The 26,927-nt window shown below is 44.7% G+C and overlaps 1 protein-coding gene across 1 annotated transcript; it reads left to right on the top strand.

Moving 5' to 3' along the window:
* Positions 1-26: 26 nt before the first annotated feature.
* rnf11b (ring finger protein 11b) lies at positions 27-26,574 on the top strand. The gene is made up of 3 exons (XM_048252525.1): positions 27-551; positions 20,690-20,859; positions 23,753-26,574. The coding sequence occupies exons 1-3, from the start codon at positions 429-431 to the stop codon at positions 23,922-23,924; spliced, it is 465 nt and encodes a 154-aa protein (XP_048108482.1). The 5' UTR covers positions 27-428; the 3' UTR covers positions 23,925-26,574.
* Positions 26,575-26,927: the final 353 nt, after the last annotated feature.

Genomic DNA, 26,927 nt, shown 5'->3' with positions numbered 1-26,927 from the left:
TTTTAGTAGGTGTCTGTATGGCTTTGTTGCCTGCTAGGCCGGATTAAAAGCGAGAAAAGTCTCTTGTTAGGGGAAGTAGTTCGCGAATGGGGAAAGAATGTTAGTCTTGTAAACATTGATAACCCAAATAAGCGGCCTGCTTCACATTTAAATAGTGTCAATTTTGGAAAAAGTTGTACGTGGCAAGGTTTGGCAAGACTTCGATCGGTGCTTAATGTATTGCGCAAAGGTGCCACTTCGCCAGGTTCTTTGTGTTTAGATGGTTTGTTTTTGTTGAACAGAGGCTCTCGTGGCGAGGTCCTCTGCAATGTATGGGTGCTAGTTAGTCTGATTTCCTGCGGGAGCCTCGGAAATCAGCTCGGAGAAACTGGGTTTGGGTGTACGCGTAGTTGAGAAGCAAAATATTAAGGGAAAGCGTCTGAAAGGCGATGGGAAATTGTCTTAAATCCCCAACGTCGGATGATATATCTTTGCTTCATGAGTCACAGTCAGACAGGGGTAGTTTTGGTGATGGAACAGATCCCGACCAAGAACCACCTCCGCCTTACCAGGTAAGATATCAACACAAACGGAACACAGGCTACTGAATCAAAAGTGTAAATTGTCACTGTTGCCGTTATTGTTATCTTTATCTTTATCGTCAGTTGTACGTGGCAGTTTGGTGGTCTGCAGCTCGTTATTTTGAAATGCCACGTTTTTGGTCGCGTTTTTGGACACGAGGGTAACATATCGACTTTAAAGCACATTTAAAGTTGTATGTTAACACTGTTCCAAACGTGGCGATGACATAATCTTCGTTCAGTAGAAATTAATCGTTGGAAGTGCTCACGGGGGTTAAACCATTTCTCTCTCTGTTTAAATATAGGCTACCTCCTGAATCTACCTCAAGATGTCATTGTTGTCGTCTAACTACATCAATGCGTTTATCACTGCGTATCTCTGAAACTGTGGTTAAGTTCGAGCACAGTTGTCAGAGTTATGTAATTCGCCAAGCAGACTGCACAGCTGTCTATAGTGTGCTGCATAACATGCTCTGTGGGGTCCGTGTCGGGGCTGGCTCGGGAACAGTTATGCCCCAGAAGCTCTGTTTGTTTTCTCTGCCTCAGCCGTTCAAGAGGATATTTTAGCATGTAGACAGGTTTGCACAACAAGGGATTAAATTATAGTACAGTAACTAGTAGGCTAAAGTGATGTAGGCCTACTGTATAACAGTGTTCTACTTTGCATTGCATTGTTGCCACATTGTAATGTTGCTGTTATCTTAATGGTTGCAATATATGTAGCCTACTTTTGATAGAAGTGAAAACATGCCTGCGGTCTCCAGACGTGGAACACATGGTGCAAAGTGCAAGTTGTGGATAGAGTTGATTGACCTACTAATCTTAAATCTAGGCTAAAAGAAGGAAAGAACCGATTACTGTAGGCAGTGAGGGCAAAGTGTCGCATTGTTTGTTCAGCTCGTAGGTGAAACCCAGGCCAAGAAAATTATGTCAGGTTCCATGGACCCAAGTGGTTTTTATATCCTCATTGTTTGCAGAGTTACACAAGACCTCACTATGTGTTTCCTTTTACCAGGTAATAGACTGTTCTCTTTGCTACACTGGAATGCAGAGAACCGAAGCGCCTCTGAACATTTGGAAATGGCTTCCGTAGCGTAGCTGTTGTATTTGACAGTGGGGGTGCCACAGGAGGGTTGGGGCAGAGTGGTTTTGGAGTCGGTGAGATCACCATGAACTTGCGCACGCTTGTGACTTTCCTGAGTCATTTCTGCATGTGATACAAGCATTTACAGCATGATCTCAAGAGAGATAAAATGATTGAACTAGACCAACCACTCAAACAGTGGGAATGTTGACATGTCTGTTTCAGACCATACTAGATGATGGCTTTGATGAACTAGGGCCTTGTGACGTTTTGGCTTGATTTACAGCTGCTATCTGGCCTCAGGTAGTGATTGGAAGTTATAACGCTTGCCATGCAGATGCTAGTTAATGAAGAGACAAAAAGAATTCATGTGAATACGTGATCAAGAACAGCTCAGCCAAGTAGACACCTAAACCAAAGTCGTCTTAGGCAAGTCCCTCCACTCGGTGGCCATATTCATTCGTGGCAACGGTTTTTTTAGCACTTATCGGGCATCTATTTAGGAAGAAATGCGTGTGCGCAAGGCTTCACGACACCAATCTTGCTCCAGTGGCGAGATCACAACACATGATTGGCATGTCGGTCTTCACAACACACCACATTATTGGCTCAATGTATTCACAATACAGCACATGATTGGCTCAATGTACATGTTGACGTTTTGCCGCGGAAGGGGTGTGATGTGTAGACAACTGCCATATTTGTGTTACAAACTAACCCCATGCATTTCTATGGAGGATTTTTTGAGTGCTGTGTCTCCTCATTAGAAAGTCTCTGCCTAAACATTGTGAGTGCTGTCTTGGGAGGCACACATTCAATGTGTGTTGCAGGAAGCAGCCTTTTTATTGGAGAGTAGCTGACTCCTTAACACGTCTATAATGATGGTAAAAATCCACCCTTGGACTGTGTTGAACCCAGGCCTTCCTGTGAGAAGCACTTCTGTACAAACTTCGAATCTGCTCTATAGATGTAGGCCTATCAATCTGGAGAAAATCATCGTGGCAAGAACAAAAAACAATCTGGACATGATTTCCCTCAGGTCTTAGTTTTGACTGCGTTGTGCAATATCCTGGCCTTTTGTTGTTTTATTGGTTATTATTGTTTTTGTTGAGTTTTTTTGTTGCAGTATCAAGAAGCTTCTCTAAAATATGGAGTGTGACCAGGGGAGAGACCAGGGGCCCACTGGAGAGCCTAAATCATTTTCAATCTAGGTGCATTCCTGTAAGAGTTGCCAAGAATGCCTGACAGTGTTTTCTCTCTCTCCCTCCCTCCCTCCCTCTTTCACTCCACCTCCCTCCCTTTTCCAAAATGAACTGCTGCTACGTGTTAAGAACCATGTGAGCTACCTCAGTCAGGAACTTTTTAGGGGAGGTGCGGTGGAGGGGTTCCTTTTAATGCTGAAAATGTGCAGGTCCAAGAGGTTGAGTTGTGTTCATCAAGTGTGAGAGTCCTGGACTCTTCATGTCACTCCTCAAATATCAGACAGACGGCACTCACAGGCAAAGGCTGAACAATTTGAGAGGCAATTTTTCAACCTCTTGGAAAGCTATGTTGAGGGGAACAGACAGCGTATAGTGTGCGCAAGCTGCTCTCTGGAGCTCATTCTCACTTACTGACTTACTAGCACACACACACACACACACACACACAAACACCCAAACACCCTATCCTATTTCTTTATATTGCCCTTGTTGTCGCAGGACGACACAGTGCTGCTTAAAGGTACCATATGTATTTTTGTTAGAAATAAATCACTGGTTGGAACTTTAAGTAGTCAGGAAAATGGCTGCAGATCCTATAAAGGCCCTAAAACATGCAACTAGTACACAAAATGTACAGAAGCATTGTGTTTACATTACATCATCGTTCACATCTGTCTTTGACATCAGCTCTACATATTGTACCTTTAAGATTAAATCTAAAGTGACTAAAAATCACAAGTCTTTTCTGTCAGGTTTGGGTGCTACAGCAAGAAAGTGGGCAGGAATTTGCACTTTTCAAACTGATGCTGTTATTTTAAAACTTGATGAATTGTCAAGAGTTAATTAAATGTCTCAGTGCGAATGTCCTCAGCTAGGGTGTGCTTGTCTCTATTTGAGAAACGGCAAGGAAAAGTCTGGGCCTAAGCAAATTACTGCGAACGAATCGACCGCATTGAAAAAGTTGGGTTACTGCCAGTCTTGAGAGCACAGCAGAGAACCCGGTGTGGAAAGGAAGACCAGACTTGCCCGTCCTGTGTTGGGGAGGAAGTGGCTTCTGAGTTTTGCTGGTGAAGCCGTCAAGAGCAGGTGACGAGAGAGAGAGAGAGAGAGACTTCCTCTTCCGTCATGTATCAGGCTCAATAAGGAGATGTCATCAGGCCGAGTTGTATTGTGTTCTGCAGAGGATGCAGCACCCCCACACACACACACACACACAGTCACTCCATTGTGTAATTAGCTGTGTTGTTGATGAGGAGGAGTGTAGTGGGAGAGAGAGAGAGGCGGCTAATTTGGAAAGCAGCTGGTAGTAATGCTGACTCATCTAGCTGTGCGAGGCGAGGGCAGATAAGTGTGTGTGTGAGAGAGAGTGTGACTGAGCCTGTGTCTGTGTAAGGGAGGGAGGGAGAGTTTGACTGGGAGAGGGCACAGTGAGGGAGTGAAGAGTGTGAATAGGAAGAGAGGGAGTGAATGGGGAGAGAAAGGGAGGGAGAGTGTGATGGGGAGGGGGAGAAAAAGAGAGTGAATTGGAGAGGGAGAGAGGGAGAGAAAGCTTAAAAGGACATTGTTGTATGTTGTTGTACCTGTTCTATGTGGTATTCTGTGTCCAAGGCGGTTCCAATGGTTGTGTGGTCAGGTCCAGGAAAGGCCCAACGTGTGGGTGTGGGTGTTGGGGGTGGCGAGGCGAGGGGGTGTAGCCCACGACCTCCACCACTGTTGTCGTCTTTCTTTTCTCTCCCTGTCCGAAACCCCCTGGATGCGATCGATTCTGATTCATATCCAGGTGTCCAGGAAAGACCCAGTGTGTGTGTGTGTGTGTGTGTGTGTGTGTGTGGGGGGGGTAGCCCACAGCCGCCATTTCCGTGGCTGTTGTCTTTCTTTTCTCAGCTCCTCTCTTCCTGTCCGAAACCCCCTGGATACGATCGATTCTGATTTGTGGCGGAGCGCCCATTGTGCTGTTGACAGGATGCTTTATGGGCCGGTCTCCCTGGACGCAACAGCCACCAGACCTCTGACACCTCTCCTTTAACGCCCATCAGGAACATAATGCTGGAGGACTTGGCTACAGGGCGAGGAGGTGTGTGCGGCCTTGAAACACTCTGCCGTTTTCCCCCACACACTCACCTGAGGCCTCCCGCAGGAGAAGAAAATACTCTAGATGGCCAGACTGTGTGTGTGCGTGCGTGCGTGTGTGTGTGTGTGTGAGAGAGAGAGAGAGAGAGAGAGAAAGAAAGAAAGAGAGATGGAGGTAGAGCGAAGTGAGATGCATTGTAGACAGTGGATCCCATTAGCTGAATATCAAAAGTGGCCACTGGTCTGAAGTGCGCAGTAGCCTGTGGACGGTAGAAAACTGACACCTCAAGCAAAGATGAAAGGTTCTATGCATTACTGCTATTACTGTAATCTTTGTGAAACACAAAAGCAGAGCAGGCCTTTGATCTTTTGAGAGATCATGCAGCCTCAAAGCATCCATATATGGGTAGATATTATTGTATTCATTTATCAGATGGAAATATGATATATATATATATATATTAATATTCATCAGATGGAAATATTATTTTTATATATATATATATATATATATATATATATATATATATATATATATATATATATATATATATTAATTTCTAATGAATAAATTATTATTGTTGTCAATAATTAAATAGCTAAAAGCATGAAATGCATTATTGTATCACAAGTAGTACCTTAAAGTAGCCTGGGTGTTCCCATGCTGCCTTGAGCGCGATTTGATTCACGCTGCTAAGGCAGCCTGGAGACCATGGAGCAAATTTTCGCCTGAGATAGGGAACCAATCACAGAACAGGGGAAAGCAAGGCGATGATGAGCTATACACAGGCGCATTTGATAGACATCCGTGGCACCCAATAAACGGATCTGGGCATTTTTTTCAAATACGAGAAAATGAACGTTTGGTTCCCAGACCACGTCTCATTGAGAAGTGGTGGCGCTAGCCAGGCTAGCATTGAGCAATACTCAGTTAGGGACTTACTTCTGTAAGTGTCCTGTTTTCTGGGAAGAAGGAGGGGAGAGAAAGAGTGATGAGCGAGAAAGAGAGTCCCGGGTGGAAGATAGAAGGAGTCTCTTACAGGTGTTCTCATTACGCAGCTCTCAGTTAGGGAGTTACCTCCCCTGCTTTCAGTGGCTTCCTCATAACTGTGGTGTACTGTTCAGACTGCACCTCCAACGACTTGAAGAATGCCTTTCCTGTCTCGCCTGAGGATCACCTGTCTCAGACTAGTCTTAACACCGCTCCATGCAGCTTTGTTGTCCTGCCAGTCTGGAGACCAGATTAGTCGTTTCTGCTGACGGGATGGATGTATGAGAGGGGAGATTGTATTTGGATCAGCGAGCTTTTGGGTTCAGAGTATATTCACAGCATTGTTAAGTTTTTGTTTTCCATCCAGAGCCTGACTAAAATGTTCTGTTTTGGACAGATAGAACACTAGTCATTTCGGATAACGGCATCTAATAAATGAGGAAATGTAAGGGACTGTTCGTTATTTATAAACGGGGCCACCGGAGGAAAATAGGGGAGGGTCACCTAACTTTTTTTTGTCTAGGAGGGGGGGTCATCTTTTGTATTAACGAAAACAGCAAAAAAAACATTCCCATTAATGTTGGAAGGGTTGGAGCAACAAAGTAGCCTACTTTATTCACGCCTAACAGCCTATATCCATTTGGTCAACTTTATCCAGCCCTAAAAAAGCTAAATTTAACTTTGGTTTACTTGTAGTTTACCGTGTAGCCTAACTTTAAACAGTGTGCATGCTTAACATAAAGCATAGCCTACTTGTGCTTCATTCATCCACACATCCAGCTCCTAACGTTTTGACAAACATTTCTACCAATTGACCTTGTTCCTGCCCAACTCTAGCTTTGCTGTCTCCATCCTTTCTGTTGTTGTTGTTTGCAAAAAAAAATATATTATTTATTGGTAACCAACAACAAGTGCAATTTATCGCTGATTATCGATTAATTAATCGCTGTCTTCTCTCTCCTGCCAACAAAAATGTGTTACGTTCCAAGTAGCAGTCCGTAATTCTGCTTCATAAGTTTAACAAATACATTTGGTCATATAAATAGCCAGTTTATGGTCTACAGTGTAGAGTTGGTAAGTTATGGTAGGCCGACTTGGAGTGAATATAGCCTACAGGGGGAATTCTTTGTCTACGTGGCTGAGTAGCCTGGCAGGTGCGCACGTAGGCATAGCCTACGGCCGAACACTGCAAGCGCTAATGAATCGTGCTCTCACGACAACCACGTTGTTAACTTAAATAGGCCTAGGTTAACATCACTCTGAGTTCGCATTCAAGCAAGCAAAACGATGATTTGAATACATCTGTTTCACTGGAAGGCCTAGGGGTAACAACAGGACAACACAGAGACAGGCCAGAATGCAGGACTAATGTTATGAGAGTATTACAGTAATATGGGATATTCTACGGGAAAATATTAAAACGGCAAGACAGCGGGGAAACGTTAAAATGATAAACCCGGAAAAGGTTGGCATGTTAGGTATTTTTCGGTCCCTGTGATTATTTGTGAAATAACGGCCTTTTCAAGTCATTTGAGAAGGAAGGAGTGTAGCAAGCTCCCAAATTGACGCTCGTCTAAAATATTGAGTTTTGGATAATGTTCAGCTTCGGCAGCTTTACAATGACTGAGGAAGCCTAGAGACGAGTCCATAGCAACAAGTTCTTGTTGAATTTGTTATTGTGTGCTTTGTTGAATGGTCTCAATGCTTTATTGTTTTATTTCATGTGAATACTTACTAGAGGAGTAACTTTTCAAGTAGGCTAATGCAGTTGCAGGAAGTGTGCATTTAGTTTCCATGCTTATTGTGTTTCCACAACAATGTTGGAGAGTAAATCTACTGAAAAGACCACCATCTTGGTGAAGTGTGATGTGTAAGATCAGAAAGCAGAGGTTGATTTTAGAACGGTAGCCTATGACAATGTGTTTTCATAGCATTTAAGAGCGTGGGCGGAAGGTATTGATAATTGGCCAGGCAGTGTCATGTCTATTTTGAAAATGCTATTGGATGGTCGTTGAAAATGTTCTCGCAGGCAGTGGAGGGTCATGCAACTTTTGGTTGAAGCACTCAAAATCCCTCCGGTGGCCCCGTTTATAAATAACGGATTGTCCCTAAGTGTAAGCTTTCTAAGAACATTAAACCATGTTTTATTAAGTGGCCATTTTGTTTCCCCGTACGCTGGCCGGATTGTAAATTCTTGTGTAGTCATCTAATTGACTCAAACTCATTTGTGGTCTTGTAACCTTTTAGAGGAACATGCTGATTTGAAGCCATAGTAATATAAACAGGCTGCTACGGGACATTGAGAGGCTGGGCTTCTTACTGAAGCAAAACACAGGTCCTATCTTACTGAAGCTGCATTCAGGATTTCTCTCACTGAAGCCTGTAGCAGGCCCTGTCTCACTGAAGGCTGTCTCAGGCCCTGTCTCACTGAAGGCTGTCTCAGGCCCTGTCTCACTGAAGGCTGTCTCAGGCCCTGTCTCACTGAAGCCTGTCGCAGGCCCTGACTCACTGAAGCCTGCAGCCTGTCTCACGGTACCGATCTTTCTGGCATTCTGGGAAGGCAGCGCTGCATTTGAAAATATGTCGCGCGTCAAAAAGCTGGGCGAAGCCTATCTTTATGCAAATGAATCCGTTGAACGCGAGGCGACTCTCCAATGACGAGGTTGTAGGTCCTTTGTTCTACCACAACGGTGCCTGTGAAACTTTGGTTCCGCTTACAAGACAAATAATGTTTTGACGATCTCTTCCACGACCACCTAGTAGTCCATAAAACAAACGAAACTAGGATTTGGATGAATATATTGACTGTTGGTGTTTCTGGTGAGGATTTGAGATTGCATTGAGTAGTTTAAATAAAACAAGATTTCCAAATGGCTTGCGTAGTTTGTTTAGGCTATTAATGTGTTGTATACTGTTAAGTACATGCCTAAAATTGTGGTCCATTTGTGGAAAAAACACTTATAATATGTTAAAACGAACTGAGTATGAGCTGGTAACTGACATTTAAAACAAAACGCCCACACACGACTGAACGTGGGGAGGCAGCGCGACATCTATGCGACACGACAAAATGAAGTGTCGTGCAAGTGGATCGGTACCGTGAACGTGGGGAGGCAGCGCGACATCTATGCGACACGACAAAATGAAGTGTCGTGCAAGTGGATCGGTACCGTGACCCACTTGCACGACACTTCATTTTGTCGTGTCGCATTACACTCTAGTCCTATGGGTGACGTCAAGCGTCTTTAACGCGCCCGCAAAGCATTCCGGGAAGTGGATCGGTACCGTGAACGTGGGGAGGCAGCGCGACATCTATGCGACACGACAAAATGAAGTGTCGTGCAAGTGGATCGGTACCGTGACCCACTTGCACAACACTTCATTTTGTCGTGTCGCATTCCACTCTAGTCCTATGGGTGACGTCAAGCGACTTTAACGCGCTCGCAAAGCATTCCGGGAAGGCAGCGCTGCATTTGAAAATATGTTGCGGGTCAAAAAGCTGGGCGAAGCCCATCTTTATGCAAATGAATCCGTTGAACGCGAGGCGACTCTCCAATGACGAGGTTGTAGGTCCTTTGTTCTACCACAACGGTGCCTGTGAAACTTTGGTTCCGCTTACAAGACAAATAATGTTTTAACGATCTCTTCCACGACCACCTAGTAGTCCATAAAACAAACGAAACTAGGATTTGGATGAATATATTGACTGTTGGTGTTTCTGGTGAGGATTTGAGATTGCATTGAGTAGTTTAAATAAAACAAGATTTCCAAATGGCTTGCGTAGTTTGTTTAGGCTATTAATGTGTTGTATACTGTTAAGTACATGCCTAAAATTGTGGTCCATTTGTGGAAAAAAAAAAACACTTATAATAATGTTAAAACGAACTGAGTATGAGCTGGTAACTGACATTTAAAACAAAACGCCCACACACGACTGAACGTGGGGAGGCAGCGCGACATCTATGCGACACGACAAAATGAAGTCCCTCCATAGACATTTAGCAGTTTGCATCCATTACAAACAAACATGCAATGTGAAAGTCTGGGATTGGGGAGCACTTAGTATACCTAGTCTAGTGCATAAGCATGAAGTTGAACCTTAGATGAAAACACTATTTAATAATAGGCCTGCAATAAATAAATAAACCGCTAATGACGTTTACTTTTGACCATCGCATTTATCGCCTGTAACTCCGTGATGACAGGAAAGCATTTGGCTGAGCAATGGATATTATGTTCTATGTTTTGTCCACATGATGTAAGCCTAGGCCTATGTCTAATCATTGTTGCACTCGAAGGAAACTGCAATGTTTCATTCGTCCTCCCTTTCAATCGTCCCGAGCGGTCGTTCTCTCTTCAAACTAACTTTATTCTCAAAATGTTGAGTTTAATGTCGACACGTCGAGATTAAAGTCGACATGATATTTCAACTTTAAACTCGACATTTCGAGAATAATGTCGACATGGCGACTTTAGAGTCGACATGTCGAGTTTAATCTCGCCATGGCAAAAAATATTTTTTTTCTTCATGTGTGGCCCTAATACTCCGTCGTAAGCTGCATTCAGACGGTCTTACTGAAGATTTTACTGTGGCATTAGTGGTAACACGTTACTGCTCTAGCCAGGGTAGGAATTTCACGGCGGCCACGACGAAAGTGACGGCGCAAGAAAGAAAGTGCGTCTAAATTCACCCATTCTTCTCAGTTGAACTACTCGCGAAGTAGCCTATTCATCACACAGACATCACAAGTATCACATAAAAGAGCTTTTTCTCAGCTTTTAAACGATGTTAGCCGATAATTTCTGTGTTGAACGGTTCGCGAGAAAAGTAAATAATACAATTCAATTTAATCATCTACTGAAGGTTACCCCTACCCGTTCATCTCGGTGGAATACTTCACGAACCCGTCTTTTAACACATGACAAACCATATATCAGAATAAACAGCAGACCTTACCGAACACAAAGGTGTAAAGCAGTCCCCTGTACAGTTAGCCGTTACAGAGTAATCCAGTTTTGAATTTGCAGTAAATTTCAACATGCATGGATGGGCTTTAAGTTTTACAATGTGTTTAAATTGTTCCACATGATTTCATAACGGGCCAAATACAAAATAAATGTTACAAAATAGATATTGGTAAATCAGAGGATAGCTGACTTAATGATCACAAAATGCATGCATCTAGGCTATTTGAGTTTCTTAAAGCTGAGCTGTGCTTAAATTTAAGTTGTTCAATACATGGTTTCATAGCAGGCCAAATATAAAATAAATGATCTATATCGCCTAGATATCTGTAATTATTAGATGATCAGATGATTTACAGTTCTATGTAATATGTCATGTTTCATGTTTTTGTAATGTTTCATACAGTGATGCAGGTCTACTGCAGTGAATAGGCTAATCGCATAGAAGAAAACATTAGGCTAATCACGTAGAGGAAAACATTGTTGAAACAGTTTGTTAAGCAGTTGCATGAAAGTTGCATGACCATTTTCAAGGTATGTGACTGCTATGTGACATTTCAAATGCCTAGCCTACGCATTGCATTAGGTCTGAGCACCACTGGAGAAAACACTAACATGCAGTAATCTAATGTTTAACTAAGTTAGATAAAGTGTGCTTCTAACTTAGCCACAAAAAGGCCGATAGGCTACATTGTGCACATAAATCATGACCGGGGGAAGAAAAAACATTTTAATATGATAAATAAATGGTTTGGTTTGTTTTGACAAGCAGCGTGTCATCATAAAATTGCCGGCTTCGCACCTACAGGCGAAAGTTAGCTGGCGGTTTCAAAAATTCCCACTTTGGAAGCCGGTTTCAAAAACTATCGGTTTCAGTCTCCTAAACTGCCGGCGGCATGTACTTAACAGTATACAACACATTAATAGCCTAAGCAAACTATGCAAGCCATTTGGAAATCTTGTTTTATTTAAACTACTCAATGCAGTCTCAAATCCTTACCAGAAACACCAACAGTCAATATATTCATCTATATCCTAGTTTCGTTTGTTTTATGGACTAATAGTGGTCGTGGAAGAGATCGTTAAAACATTATTTGTCTTGTAAGCGGAACCAAAGTTTCGAAGGCACCGTTGTGGTAGAACAAAGGACCTACAACCTCGTCCTTTCATTGGAGAGTCGCCTCGCGTTCAACGGATTCATTTGCATAAAGATGGGCTTAAGCCAGCTTTTTGACCATAACATATTTTCAAATGCAGCTGCCTTCCCGGAATGCTTTCGCGGCGTTAAAGTTAAACTTGACGTCACCCATAGGACTAGAGTGGAATGCGACACGACAAAATGAAGTGTCGTGCAAGTGGATCGGTACCGTAACCGTTAACAAAACGGTGAGGTTTCACCGGTGTAAACGGCCCCTTACGGTCCCACACACAGCTGCGTTCCGTCAACGCATTCCAGTGGGTGTTCCCGACGGTAGCTATGCAAATGACTTTAAGTAAAACCGTAATGTGATTGGTTGGTGCCGTCCGTAGATTGGCTTGATTGGCGGTGCTGTCGGTGCAGCAACAGCTGAACTCCTCAACGCGAGCAGCGGGAGTAACGCCACGCCGCGGACCCACAATTCAGTTCGGCAACGGATCACGTGAGCCCATTTAAAGTGAATGGGATGCGTCTCCCGCAACGCGATGCACGCAGCTGTGTGTGGGAGCCGTTAGTGTCGCAGCACATGCTGTACCTGCTGAAGTTTGTTAGGCTATATTTCAGTGTAGACTGGTCCTGGGCTGAAGGGAGGAGCGTCTTCACTCAGGCCATACGGGCAACACTTTGAACTGACATTCAGCAACACACTTTTGTCCCGTCTTCTATTTCTACCTGATTGTACTGGACACTTAATTTCCTACAGGTTGTTTGTTTGCCACCATAAAGACAATCTTGTCATCACAATTCAGTGTTTTTATCTGCCCATAATTCATGAAGACACCTAGTTATTCTCACATGTTGGTTTCCTTGAAATTACATGGCTGTGCAGTCATCAGTGTCCTTTTCGAGGACCGAGCCACCTTTTGAGGTTGAAAAATCCTTCCCTGCAAACCCTCGTCTCCATATCCAAGCTAGAACTCACAAGTCCGAGGCAGGCAGAGGAAGGGGAGTAGAAAGAGCGGGAGAGTGTTGCGGGAGAAAGTGTGTGAGAATGTTTGGCCTGGTTGTGTACGAGTGTGGGGGGGGATTCCAATGGCTAAAGTTTCGGAGGAAGGGCTCTAGTTACCTCACCAGGCTGGCTGGGGCTGTGGGTTTGGCGGAAAGTGCCGAGTCATGCTTGGCCCTGGCCTGCTTTCATGCCACTGTGGCGATCGGCAGCAGCAGCAGCTACAGCAACAGTGTGTCACGTGCCTTCAGAGATGGTGGCCTAGGCGTGTTTGTTGTGAAAGCAGCCCGTGTGAATGTCAAGGTCTGGGTCAGATGATATCGTGCGGTTTCCTCATTGTTCTGGGTGGAGAATCGCCTGTGTGGTTTTGGACTGGAGGTGGCCTACGTGGCATGGAGTCCCAGAGGACTATTCCCATCAGAGCAGTCAAAAATAGCTGTGCTGTGGCTGTGTGTGTGTATGTATGTGTGTGTGTGTGTGTGTTCGTGTGTGTGTTCCTTGGAGGATCTGCTTTTGAGCCGTTGCCAGAGCTTGGGAGCTGTGTGGAGAGGCCTGGTTGTCTATAGGTGGACGGGGCAGAGGGAGGCCCAGAGAGCGGAGGCTCCCACAGACCCAACGCATGCCTGCTGCACCAGGGAGTGCTCTTGGGCTCAGGGCCCGGAATATCCAGCATTCAGCCTGCCAGCCAGACGGGGGGGGGGACTGAGAGGGAGAGATTGCATAAGAACGGGTGAAGTGTATGTGTGTGTGTGTAGGAGATGGATGGTGTGTATAGGAGAGGGGGTGTGTGTATGTGAGTGTCTGTGAGGGTAGGAGAGGGAGAGAAAGGACAGGAGAGACTGATGGACAGACTGGAAGACAGAACAAGGGAGTGAGGGAAGAGAAGACAAAGGGAAAAGAGGGGAAGAGACAAGAGTGTGGATGTGGGAACGGGTGAAGCGCGGCGCGTGTGGGAACGGGTGAAGTGCGTGTGTGTCTGTGTCTGCTTTATCTGTGGTCTGGATGGGAACAGGAGACATGCCCCCTGCCTACCCTACTCCAGTGCAGGGAAGGAGACTGTGTGTGTGTGCGTGCGTGTGTGCCCGAGGCTTGTCTGTGCAGCTCTCTACTCTCTCTGCCTCGCCACCCCTCCCCTCTCCCGTCCTCCTCTTCTTCAACTCTTTCTTTCCGACACACTTCTTTTTTCATCTCCAAACCACTCCTTCCCGCTTTTGCCACAGAACTACCTCTTTTCTTCCTTTTCAGATGTGCTCTCAGTCTCGCGCTCTCTCTCACACTCACTTTCTTGCCACCGCTCAACTCCACTTCCTTCCCCAAATCAGTCTCTCTCTCTCTCTCTCTCTCTCTCTCTCTCTCTCTCTCTCTCTCTCTCTCTCTCTCTCTCTCTCTTTCTCTTTCTCTTTCTCTTTCGGCCGCAGAACAAGCTGTGGTTTTCCCCCCTGAATGCCTGTCTGGTCTCTGGGCTGGCTGGGGTGAATGCTCTCAGTGAAAACAGAGGCTCTCTCTCTCTCTCTCTCTCTCACACACACACACACACACACACACACACACACACAGCCTGCCAGCCAGCCAGCCAGCCAACTAGCTAGCGTCTGTTATCTCTCCGCAGGCTAAAATAAGCTCTCCCTAATCAGATTGACTCAAGCGTGGAGCTACAATATTGCTAAGTGTCAGTCTTGGTAGGGAGTCCGAGTTGCATGCCTGTGCGGCCTACAAGGAGCGGTCTGTAGGAAGGAAGACCATAGAGGAGGGGATTGGTGCTGGGTTGATGGAGGGAGGAAGAGAGAGAGATAGAGAGAGTGATGAGACAAAGAGGGAAAGAGAAAGGGAGGAATAGAGAGAGGGAGAAATGTTGAGAAAGAGAATGTGAGAGGGATGAACTGTGTGTATTAATGTAAGAGGAGAGAGCTGATAACTGAGAGAAAGAGAAAGAGAGGATTGTATTTCAGTGTGTGTGTGTGTGTGTGTGTTTTAGGAGAGAGGGAGAGTGTGTATGTGGGTGTGTGTTTCTGTTGGAGAATGGGAGATAGGGTTAGTGTTGGTGTCTACTACCAGTGTGTCCTGGCATGCATTCTGATGAGCAGTGCTGTTAGGTCCAGACCTGAGAGAAAGAGAGAGAGAGAGTGTGTGTGTGTATGTGTGTGTAGGAGATGGATGGTGTGTATGTGTGTATAGGAGAGGGAGGGGGTGTGTGTGTGTATGTGAGTGTATGTGTCTGTGTGTGTAGGAGAGGGAGAAAAGGACAGGAGAGACTGATGGACAGACTGGAAGACAGAACAAGGGAGTGAGGGAAGAGAAGACAAAGGGAAAAGAGGGAAGAGACAAGAGTGTGGATGTGGGGAACGGGTGAAGCCTTGGCGTGTGGGAACAGGTGAAGTGCGTGTGTGTCTGTGTCTGCTTTATCTGTGGTCTGGATGGGAACAGGAGACATGCCCCCTGCCTACCCTACTCCAGTGCAGGGAAGGAGACTGTGTGTGTGTGCGTGCGTGTGTGCCCGAGGCTTGTCTGTGCAGCTCTCTACTCTCTCTGCCTCGCCACCCCTCCCTCTCCCGTCCTCCTCTTCTTCAACTCTTTCTTTCCGACACACTTCTTTTCATCTCCAAACCACTCCCTTCCCGCTTTTTGCCACAGAACTACCTCTTTTCTTCCTTTTCAGATGTGCTCTCAGTCTCGCGCTCTCTCTCACACTCACTTTCTTGCCACCGCTCAACTCCACTTCCTTCCCCAAATCAGTCTCTCTCTCTCTCTCTCTCTCTCTCTCTCTCTCTCTCTCTCTCTCTCTCTCTCTCTCTCTCTCTCTTTCTCTTTCTCTTTCTCTTTCGGCCGCAGAACAAGCTGTGGTTTTCCCCCCTGAATGCCTGTCTGGTCTCTGGGCTGGCTGGGGTGAATGCTCTCAGTGAAAACAGAGGCTCTCTCTCTCTCTCTCTCTCTCACACACACACACACACACACACACACACACACACACACACAGCCTGCCAGCCAGCCAGCCAGCCAACTAGCTAGCGTCTGTTATCTCTCCGCAGGCTAAAATAAGCTCTCCTAATCAGATTGACTCAAGCGTGGAGCTACAATATTGCTAAGTGTCAGTCTTGGTAGGGAGTCCGAGTTGCATGCCTGTGCGGCCTACAAGGAGCCGGTCTGTAGGAAGAGAAGACCATAGAGGAGATTGGTGCTGGGTTGATGGAGGAGGAAGAGAGAGAGATAGAGAGTGATGAGACAAAGAGGGAAAGAGAAAGGGAGGAATAGAGAGAGGAGAAAATGTTGAGAAAGAGAATGTGAGAGAAAGGATGAACTGTGTGTATTAATGTAAGAGGAGAGAGCTGATAACTGAGAGAAAGAGAAAGAGAGGATTGTATTTCAGTGTGTGTGTGTGTGTGTGTGTTTTTAGGAGAGAGGGAGAGTGTGTATGTGGGTGTGTGTTTCTGTTGGAGAATGGGAGATAGGGTTAGTGTTGGTGTCTACTACCAGTGTGTCCTGGCATGCATTCTGATGAGCAGTGCTGTTAGGTCCAGACCTGAGAGAAAGAGAGAGAGAGAGTGTGTGTGTGTATGTGTGTGTAGGAGATGGATGGTGTGTATGTGTGTATAGGAGAGGGAGGGGGTGTGTGTGTGTATGTGAGTGTATGTGTCTGTGTGTGTAGGAGAGGGAGGGTGTGTATGTGTGTATAGAGGGAGGGTGTGTGTGTATGTGAGCGTGGGCGTGTGTGTGCATGTCTGTGTGTGAAGAGCAGAGTTGTCAGGTCCAGCGCAGACACCTGCTGGACAAAGAGACTGCTGACCTTGCCACTCGCTTAGTGCCCTGGCCTCACCCCCACACACACACACACACACACACACACACACACACACACACAGCTGTCTGTCACCCTACACACACACACGGCCGCCTGGAAAAGTCATTCTGATGTTGTCATTGGTCCCTTTGTCCTCCCGTCTCCCTGCGCTGTGTGTGTGACACTGACAAAACAAACAGAACCGTGGCGCTGCACTTTCTCTCCTCACTCCCGTCAGCTGTAAGGAACATGAGAATTCATCAAGACCAGAACCAGTACCTTGACCTTCCAGTAGATTCATATAATAGGTCCTTAGATTCATATAATAGGTCCTATTTTTGCACTGTGATGAGTTCCCACACAAACATATTAAGTAGTGGACCATATATTAGGTTAGTCAATTAACATCAATAAACACAAGACACCTTTTAACAATACTATTCCCATTGTGCATCAAAAATATTGTCAGTGAATTTTAAGCTTACTGTACCGAAAATTAACCAAACCGTGACTTCAAAACCGAGGTTCAACTGGGTTTTTTGCTACCGTTTCACCCCTATTAATGAAGCACAATTTCAGTATACCGGTAGTTTAATTTATCTAGGCTAAAATGTTTTCCTTAACTGCTCTGGTACTTGGTGTAGAAGGCACTATCTAATAAATTAATTTACGAATGGATTTATGAAATGAATGAGAGGTATGGTGACTGTGTTTCTGAATGTGTTCTGTAGCCTACTGTACTTAAGGGGGCAAATTGTGTGTGGACTCATTAGTAAGCCTGAACGATTTGGAGAAAATATCTGACTGACACAATTCCTGTCAGATATTAAGATTGAAAAATGATATTGCAAATCAAATTGCAAAGTCAAGCTTCAGCTCAGCATTCACTATATAATACATTGAACATGGCTTAGAAGTGATCTATCAGAGTCAAGACCAGCACCTGCTTGCCTTTTGCTGCACATTCATCATCACACTGCTGCAGCCGCTGGCGCTTTTCAAAATGTTGCTAGGCCTACATGTTCACCATGTTGCCTCAGGAAGTAGCAAAACACTCCCAAAGCATCAGAGTCTAGTAATAGTGCCGTTTGGGATTTACTACCGTAATTGCATTAGTTTAAAAAAGAAAAATCAATGAATCTTTCAGTGCTGCTCATTCAAGTCTTCCTGCCCTCTCCTCTATTGTTGTGAGAAAATACATCAACATTCTTTGATTGCAGCTTCTTAAACTTGAATATTTTCAACTTTATCGGTACTTATTCGTCTATGACGATGAAGTAAATATCTTTGGTGTGTGGACAAAATTACACATTTGAAGACGTAATCTTGAGCTTTGGGAAACAACCATCAACATCTTCACTACTTTCTGGTATTTCATCGATAAAACAACTAATTTGTTACTTATATGAAAATAACTATGTTGAAGCCCTAGTTGAGAGACTCCTACATTGGCTCAGCGGAGAGAAAGACACAATCATTTTGAAAGCCGAATAAGGGATGGCTGATACTGAAGGCTGAAAGCTTTTTGCTTGGGTCTCCCGTGAAGTGAACTACTCTTCTGTCCATGTGCGAGGCCTGGTGCTGTTTTGTCGTACACAGTAAGGTTGCGACCTGAGCAGCTGTTTGGCTCCCTTGGCTGGCCTCTTGGGGACAGCTGAGCTGACCATGCCGCTTGACTGGGCTCTAGCACCAGGTACCAGGCCCTGTGCACAGCAAGCAGTCTTAAGACCATCTCGGGTCATGTGTGTGTGTGTGTGTGTATATATATATATATACACACACACACACACAGGTGGGACCAGTTACCCACACACACACACATGGGAGTGGTAAAGGTGGTTACCATCCATACCTATCAGGCCTCGTCAGCGAACAGTCTTGCCATAACCCACCATGACCCCCTGACCACATAAATGAGCTTAAGCTAATTGCAAATGAGCTTGTTCTTTAGTGGGCAAACACATAATTAGCATATTTCCCCCTCCCCCTCCCCGTTCTTCCTGAATGTCAGTCTGGTTATTGAGAGCCAGGGCCAGTGTTTTCTCAGGGGTTGTCTCTTGTGTATAGTGACGAGGCTGTCCCACTGCTTGTCTCTTGTGTGTAGCGGTGAGGCTGTCCCACTGGTTGTCTCTTGTGCGTAGTGGTGAGGCTTTCCCCGGTGGCAGATCGTCGTAGGCTGGGCCCGTCTTAGGTCGCCGCTAATACCTGACCTGGTTGTAAGATCTCTGAGCTGCCATTGAGGATTGCACAAGCCGATGGGTTTGAATGAACAACGAGCTCTTAAGAATGGGTCGGTGGACCTGTTTGAACCTGCTGCGACCCGACAGAAATAGCCAGGGACAAGCACAGGCCCAGGCACAGGCAGACAGATTGAGACGTCTTGATTGTTCTGGTTAACTTTGTCCAGTCGCGAGGGTTCACATAGATGTATGAGGACACCTGGTTGGCACAGACAGTCCCTCTTTGTCCTGCCTCTGTTCAGCCAAGTGTTTTGACAGACGGTTCGCCAGACTGACATTTGTTCGGTCTCATCATTGTATGGAAAGAGAAGCCTATCCTCATAAGCATTCTTCTCAAGCCTAGTGGTTTAACTGCAGATAAATAAATGCTGTCGCTGACCATACCCCTTAAACTGACAGCTGCCGTTGTGGTGGCCCATGGTGTATAAATATGCATGAAGTGGATCAGCTGGGTCTGGTTGGTATGGGGCGTCCAGTCCAGTGAGGGAGGGATCTGCTGATGTAACACTTTTTTTTGTGCAAAACTGCTCGCTCATGGCGACTAATCTCTGCCCAGGGCTAGGCTTTGCTTAACTGTAATCCGCTGGCTGGCCAGCTGACTGGCTGGACAGAGGGGCTGTGCTGTGCTGTGCTGTGCTGTGCTATGCTATTCACACACCCATGAGGCTTCAATGAGAGTTACTGTCACTGTTACAGAGACTGGAGCATACACCTTTTAAGAAGGTTGATCATGGGGGCCCAGTAGTGTTTCATACTGGGCCTAACAGGAGGCCTTTGTAGTTTTAGATTATGTAAATGTGAAGCTTTCGGCTCAGTTTTGTGCTCATGCTGTGTGTGTGTGCCAGTACTCAACCACTTTTTTTTTTGTTATTTGTGAACGTCTTTGCGGCTGTATGTAGAAACCATTATTTACACATTTGCTCTGCAGCTAGGAGAGAGATTGTGAGGAAACTCGGCAGTTGATTAGCTACAGCCAATATTTGTCACATTTCTCAGTTATTCACTCATTCTGCTGAGTAAAGGAGTCTGAAGTGTGTCTCGGTGGGGTTTTGTGTAAGCAGGCATGCATGCAAGCACACCCAGCGTGATGTTGCAACGAGCCCTCTCCTCCCGCAGTCCTGCCCCCCAACACTCACGCCCGCCCCCAGCCTCACCGCTAAATCTCTGCTAAGCGGACGCGATTACAAGATCGCCGCACTCAATGGGACCCATTGTTCTGTTCATTTTCTCATTTCTCTTTTGGGCCGTTTGTAGTGTAAAGCTCTTGGACTTGAGCCTGTGTCTCTCCCCCACTCCCCCCTTCTCTCGTTTTATGTTATAACATCGAGCAGTGAAGGAAAGGTTGCCATCTACTGGTCGCAGATGCTCATTCACTGGTTGGTGAATGAGTTAGGACAAGTTCATTCACCTTGAGCAGTTACATTTTCATTTTTTTGTTTTTACAACGGTGCTTTTAAAGTGACAATAAGTGATAATTCCAGGGATTATGGTATTGACAATTCGGTGTGCCTTAAGATAGTTTTTACTGTTTCCTGGATGCTGTTCAGCTTTGAATAACCTGTGTCTATGTATCTCTCTCTCTCTCTCTCTCTCTCTCTCTCTCTCTCTCTCTCTCTCTGTCTCACTCACTCACTCACTCTGTGTGTGTGTGTGTCCAGGAGCAGGCCCATGTGCTTGTGTACCACCCCACGCCCAGCCAGGCACGACTGGCCACTCAGCTGACTGAAGAGGAGCAGGTGCGCATAGCTCAGCGCATCGGCCTCATCCAGCACCTGCCCAAAGGCCTGTACGACCCCGGGCACGACGCCTCCGAGAAGAAGATCCGAGAGTAAGCCAGGCACATGCACACGCACACACATACACACACTCACATTCACACATGCGTTGTCACACACTCCCTCTGTACTCTGCCATGGTCCAGCTCACTGGATAGTAGGGTTAAAAGGGGAGGTGGAATGCAACCTTAGTGTGAAAGAATAAAGAGCTTTTTAGTCAACCAATACAAATGTACAAAAATAGTATGTGTGTGTGTGTTAAGAAATGAATGGCAAGATGGCTCTGCAGAGGCCCCACCAATCCCAGGAGTCAGCAGCTGCTCCGTTTTCTCCCCAGCTCTTCCCAGTGTCCATGCATGTACCCTGTGTGGACTACAGGGGGCGCAGTGGGTCATAGAAATACTGTACATACAAACCATCCAGTATACTGTATTGAGTCCTTAAGACCCATGTTCATTAAGTCGCGACCCATATATTTTTTTTTTTTCTGACCAAGCCAACAGATACGGTGAGCTACATGAGACACGTGAAGTGCCTGTAGGTTTACTTGTTTGGAACATGCTGGTGTTTGGCATTACATTTGTGAAGTCTTCAACTCCTGATGTCCCCTTTCAAAGTACTCAATAGGTTTGTCTTTGACAGGGGTGCTTTGTTTCCATGTTGCATTTTCTCTTATGTGCCAGCAATTCAGTGAACACCGCACACTGGGGTTTTGGTTTTGTCTCAATTTAATTGAAACCATATCCTACTTCAAATATTATAAGGGTCATAGCCTACTTGTCACCGCTAAAATTATGTCTAACATAACCAGTCACATAAATATTGTCTATGTCCATGACAATGACTGACATAAAAATGTCTATTAAAATAAAGGTCTAACATTAGATCTGAGGTAGCATTTTAAATAAGTTATTTTGTTTTTGCTTGTTTTTAACCACAAGCTCTGTGACCCACCCAGAACGGTTACGCGACCCACTTTTGGGTCCCGACCCACCAGTTAAGAAACACTGCTTAAGACCATGGGACTAGTGTGTGTCTGAACACTTGCTTCAGGGCAGAATATCCCCCACACACACTCACTTTAATATGCTACTGTTTGTACTCGTTCACACAGACACAAGACATATTTCCACATTATGTAAAGGCATTGCACACATATTGTCAAAAGCCTATATCCACAAAATACCCTCATATTTTTTTCACAATCATGGTAAGCACTTGTTACACAAAAAAATAAACCGAAAAATTAAACCTTCTTATAAATATAATTTAAACCTTCTTATAAATATCATTTATAATATATCAATTATGAATTTTATGAAATATCAGTTATGTTTTTTGTTTAGTGTACATTCACTAATGGATGAAACATTTTTCCCAAAGACTCTTAACAGTGGCGACTGGTTTGCCTAAATATAGTGTACAAATACTAGTTTTTGTAGTGTTGATTATTGTTCCTTAAGTTAACGACGCGTTAAGTTGCATCATCATATATGCTTATATGCTGTACTTTTTTTTTAAATGTATATTTTTTGGGGCTTTTATGCCTTTAATGCGACAGGATTAGTGGAGAGTGACAGGAAGTAAGTGCAAGAGAGAGTCGGGGTGGGACCACGGCGCGGGAATCGAACCAGGTTGCCGGCGTATGGTGCAGGTGCCCCAGCCAGTTGCGCCATGGCTGGGGCCATATATGCTGTACTTTATGTAACATATAGAATGTGTTGAAGTGGACAATAACTTGACGGGAAACTTTAGTGGCTAAGCTTTAGAATATCAGTTACCGGTTTTATGATTGTATAATTTGTATCTGGAAATTTAGCTGGTAGGCTGTTACTAAGTTTGGTGCATATCTGAAGTATATTGTCAGCTAAATTAAGTTCAACCAGGTCAGTTATTTTACATGTGTAACATAATACAGAATACAGAATGTCCTAGTACGGTCCAGTTTAGATTTAGTTAATTTAATATGTGTAAATGGTGTACAGTTTTAGGATAAAACATACATTTTAGGATGGAAATGACTTGTAACTGTTTTGCCAACAAATGGTATTTTTGCACTTTCCCCAATTGTCTAGGTTAATAATAATGTCAAGCACTTACCCTGATCGTGAAACTACTTATGTCCAGGAAGATGAAAGTAGTTTCCATAACTGCACTCTGATATTCTACAGAGATCTAGCATGTTTGTGTTGAAAACAGTGATGTATTGGTAAGGGCACACATCATCCTAGGCCATCACACTGGCAACAAAGGATTCAGCACTACATCAACAGACGTTGACTGAGGCACCAAACTGATAAAAAACAAAATAATGACTTACTCGTTGAGAGTGCCTCATTCAATCCTAGCATACACTGTGCAAGGCAGTTCTGGTTGTCAGTGCACGTGAAGTTGAACATTTCTAAGATGGTTTAGTCTGAAATTCCCCGAGCATTGTACAAATCTGACTCGTAATCATAGGGAATGTTTGATTGTGGTCCGTTCTGCTTAAGAAGGTTCTGCAGCCCATTAAATCCAAGGGTTCATGTTCTTATTCCCCCATGGACTTTGGATGTTCAAACAATGCAATGTATGAAGTAGGAATATGAAAAAGTGAAAGTGACTGGGTGTAATTAGTGTAAGCAGATTGTCTTTGTGTATTATTGTTAAGTAGATGAGGATAACGCCATTTTTTCAGGATTATTGAAATCCAAGCTTCCATCTGATTCTAAATGTTTTGTGATAAAGCAACAGATAAGCACACGTACACACACACACACACCACACACAAACAAAAGCATTGCTTTTTGTCACATCAGCAGTTTTACTTCCACCACTTGTGATGTCTATTGTGGATATGAGCTGTCAAAACCTTGTGATGTGACATTTCATGGGAAACACTGTTGACTGACCAATATGTATTCTATGTGTGTGTGTGTGTGTGTGTGTGCGCGCGCGCTCTCTTAGGTGTGTGATCTGCATGATGGACTTCGTGTACGGAGAGCCCATCCGGTTCCTGCCCTGCATGCACACCTACCACCTGGACTGCATCGATGACTGGCTCATGCGGTCCTTCATCTGCCCCTCGTGCATGGAGCCCGTGGACGCCGCGCTGCTCTCCACCTACGAGACCAACTGACCACAACCCCATCAGGCCCAGGGCCCAAAATACACCAGTCACACACACACACAGACACAGATACAAACACCACACACACACACACACACACACAAAACACAAACACACACAAATATTAGTATATGCTCACACACACACACACACACAGTCACGGAGTGGCAGCCAATTGCCTGTTGCCACTTCAGACTCCCATGACGTTCCCATGATTCATCATCAGCCCTGCAGCTGAGCGAGCAAGTGGTGGTGGTGGTGTGGGATGGAGAGGGCAGAGCAGCTCCTGTAACTGTGTAGTGAAACCGCTGCTCCACCCGAAGACCCCGACCCCTGCCCACCCCACCCTTAAAGACAAATGACTCTGCATGCCTGGGCCTTGGCTCTGTCCAAGGAAGCTTTTGACCCAGCGAAGAGGGAAGGTGTTGTTTGGGAGGTGTGAGTGTGTTTGTCTGTCAGGAAAAACCAAGGAGGAAACAAGTATGCACAAGTGACCACACTGCTGACGCCGGTCACGTAATCACCCCATCCACTTACGGACAGTCCGGTTTCTAGAGGTTTCCTATTCTTTACCTTGACTTGTATCTGTTCCATAGACTTTGAGGCTCATTTCAATGAGTTTAGAACCCTTATTTACTTTTCTTTCGTGAAGCCAAGCATCTGCTTGGTTATCTGGCCTATTCTTAGGTACCAAGAGAACTCCTGTCGTGTGTGTGTGTGTGTGCCAACAGTTACTGGCAATGGGCGTGTCTCTTCACACTCAAAATATCAAGATGAATCATAGAAATGAAGACATTCTATACGTCTTCCTTCCGTGTCATTGACAGGAGTCGGACTTTGGCGTAATCATTTGGCTTTAAAATATTTGTTAGTCACAAATGATAGTTTATTTGTTTTTGTTTATTTTGTAGTACTTTCTTCCCCTTAATTTAATGCTCCTGTCCCTCTGTCAGACTGAATCGCTTCGAGTCTGACTATGCTAAGCTACTTTAGTGCACTTATCACGGCATGTCTTACTGAGACCATGCGACGTATGGTAATCTAACAAACACTGGAGTTCCTAAATCAGTACTTGTCTGGCAGTAATCATACTTCAGTCTTGGTTTCTGTTTTGAGTCACAGTTATGCAATAGAACTCACAGTGAGTCAATTAATGATTTGAAATATGAGACTGTGCGTGAACAGCTGTTTTCGTTACTCCCTTTTGACTCCAGCTTTCTTGTGGTTTGTTTAGTTTTTTTTTTTCTTTCTTTCTTTTTTTAACTGCAACTTAAGTGTGCTTGTGTGACATGTTTTTGTCATGTTCTGAATCACAGAAAGCATCCCAAATAATCGAGTTTACGCAAACAAACAAACAGAAAATATACATTGCAATACAAATCACTGTAAAATTGAAAGGACAGTCTCTGGACACATGGGGTTAACTGTCTTTTGCTGTCGTTGCTGGAATACATTTTTGTCCATCCAGAAGAGTCCCTTGGTGCAAGTCAACAGTAAAACTCTGCCTTCCTATACGTGTGGAGGAGCGTGTTAGTGTCACAGAGCCACTTATGTTTGAGTCTGAGCAGTAAGCAGTGCAAAGCAAACCTCTTCCCAGAGCGAGACTTGTAATTGGTCCTTGGAGGATTGCATCTATTTGGGCTTCTCAGGTGGATTGGGATATATTTCCACACTTCCTCCTTTTGCTCCTTTCAACTGATGGTGAAAGCACAAGAAATGAGTCACCCATGCCCATATTCTATAACGGAGAAATGGAACACTTTGCCATGCATTTGAATAAGGAAGTGTACACGTGTACCCCCCCACCCCCGCCAGCTATCATTTGGGATTCAGTTTTTCCCCCCTAAATGTCATGTTTCATGTTTTCCATATCATGTAAATGTGGAGTGAATCTGATTTATGAGTGATTTATTATGATATTTACGACCATTTCGGAAAAATACACTTGGTGTGATGCATATTTGTTTGTTTGTGTGTGTGTATGCATGCATGTTATATGTGTGGGTGTAGGTGGAAATGCTTATTTGGCATCACACCATCCAAGGAAGTCTAAGTGGGCTCTCTTTTAAAACTGCTAGGCTAACATTGCCGAATGCTAGGGTGAGGGTCCATTTGGAACATCCTTTTGTGAGTTTGGATGGTGGTGGTCCACTTCCTGTAAAGTCTTCTGGGAGTGTCACGTCTGCTTTGCACAGAACCTTTTGTTTATCGTGTCACTTTGTTTCTCATTCGGTCTGGGTCTCCGATGCCTTCAGTCACATGACACAGATATGCATTTTGATTGGTTCCTGTGGCTGGCACAGGGTTTTGTCGGCTGGGCTTGTGGTTAAGTAACCAGTGATTTGGTGTACAGTGACGGAAGACTGCAGCACAGACACACACAGATGCCCTGAGGACAAACCTGGTGCATGTAAACGGGGATGACCCCCCCCCCCCCCCGACACACACACACACACAAATTACTGTAAATGCAATGTAACACATTACAACTGATCCCATGTGGTAAGGCAACAAGTCATGCGGACATATGTGAGGTGTGTATGATAAGTAATGTGTGCCTGTGAGATTGTTGTGTTTTTTTTTCTGGTTTATCTCTGTAAGTATATAAAGGCATACAGTGTACTACAGACAAATAATAAATAGAATCTATGCTATGGAACTTCTGTCTTGATTTATTTTGTCCATATGATGACTCTCACACACACACACACACATTCATCCATGCATATTGATCATTTTTAGATAAAAATTAGTCTAGATAATTTCATTGTGCCATGAGGAATATGCCACTGTGTTGTACAAAAGGTTGTTGGCATGATTTGAGAATTAGAAACTGTAGGTCACAAGAATTTCACCTTCAGCACCTAGACTACATGGCATGGTTTATATTTCACCACCAGAGGGCGCAGGCATGCACTGACAACTGCAGATGCCCTCTGTAAAAATCTTAGTCAAAGACCTTTTAAGGTTTGGCTCAATATGGATTACTTCGAAGTGCATTTTATAAGACTT

The sequence above is a fragment of the Alosa alosa genome, chromosome 9 (genome assembly GCF_017589495.1).
Source record: "Alosa alosa isolate M-15738 ecotype Scorff River chromosome 9, AALO_Geno_1.1, whole genome shotgun sequence".
NCBI lineage: Eukaryota > Metazoa > Chordata > Actinopteri > Clupeiformes > Clupeidae > Alosa > Alosa alosa.
This window is presented reverse-complemented; position numbering and strand designations above follow the sequence as displayed.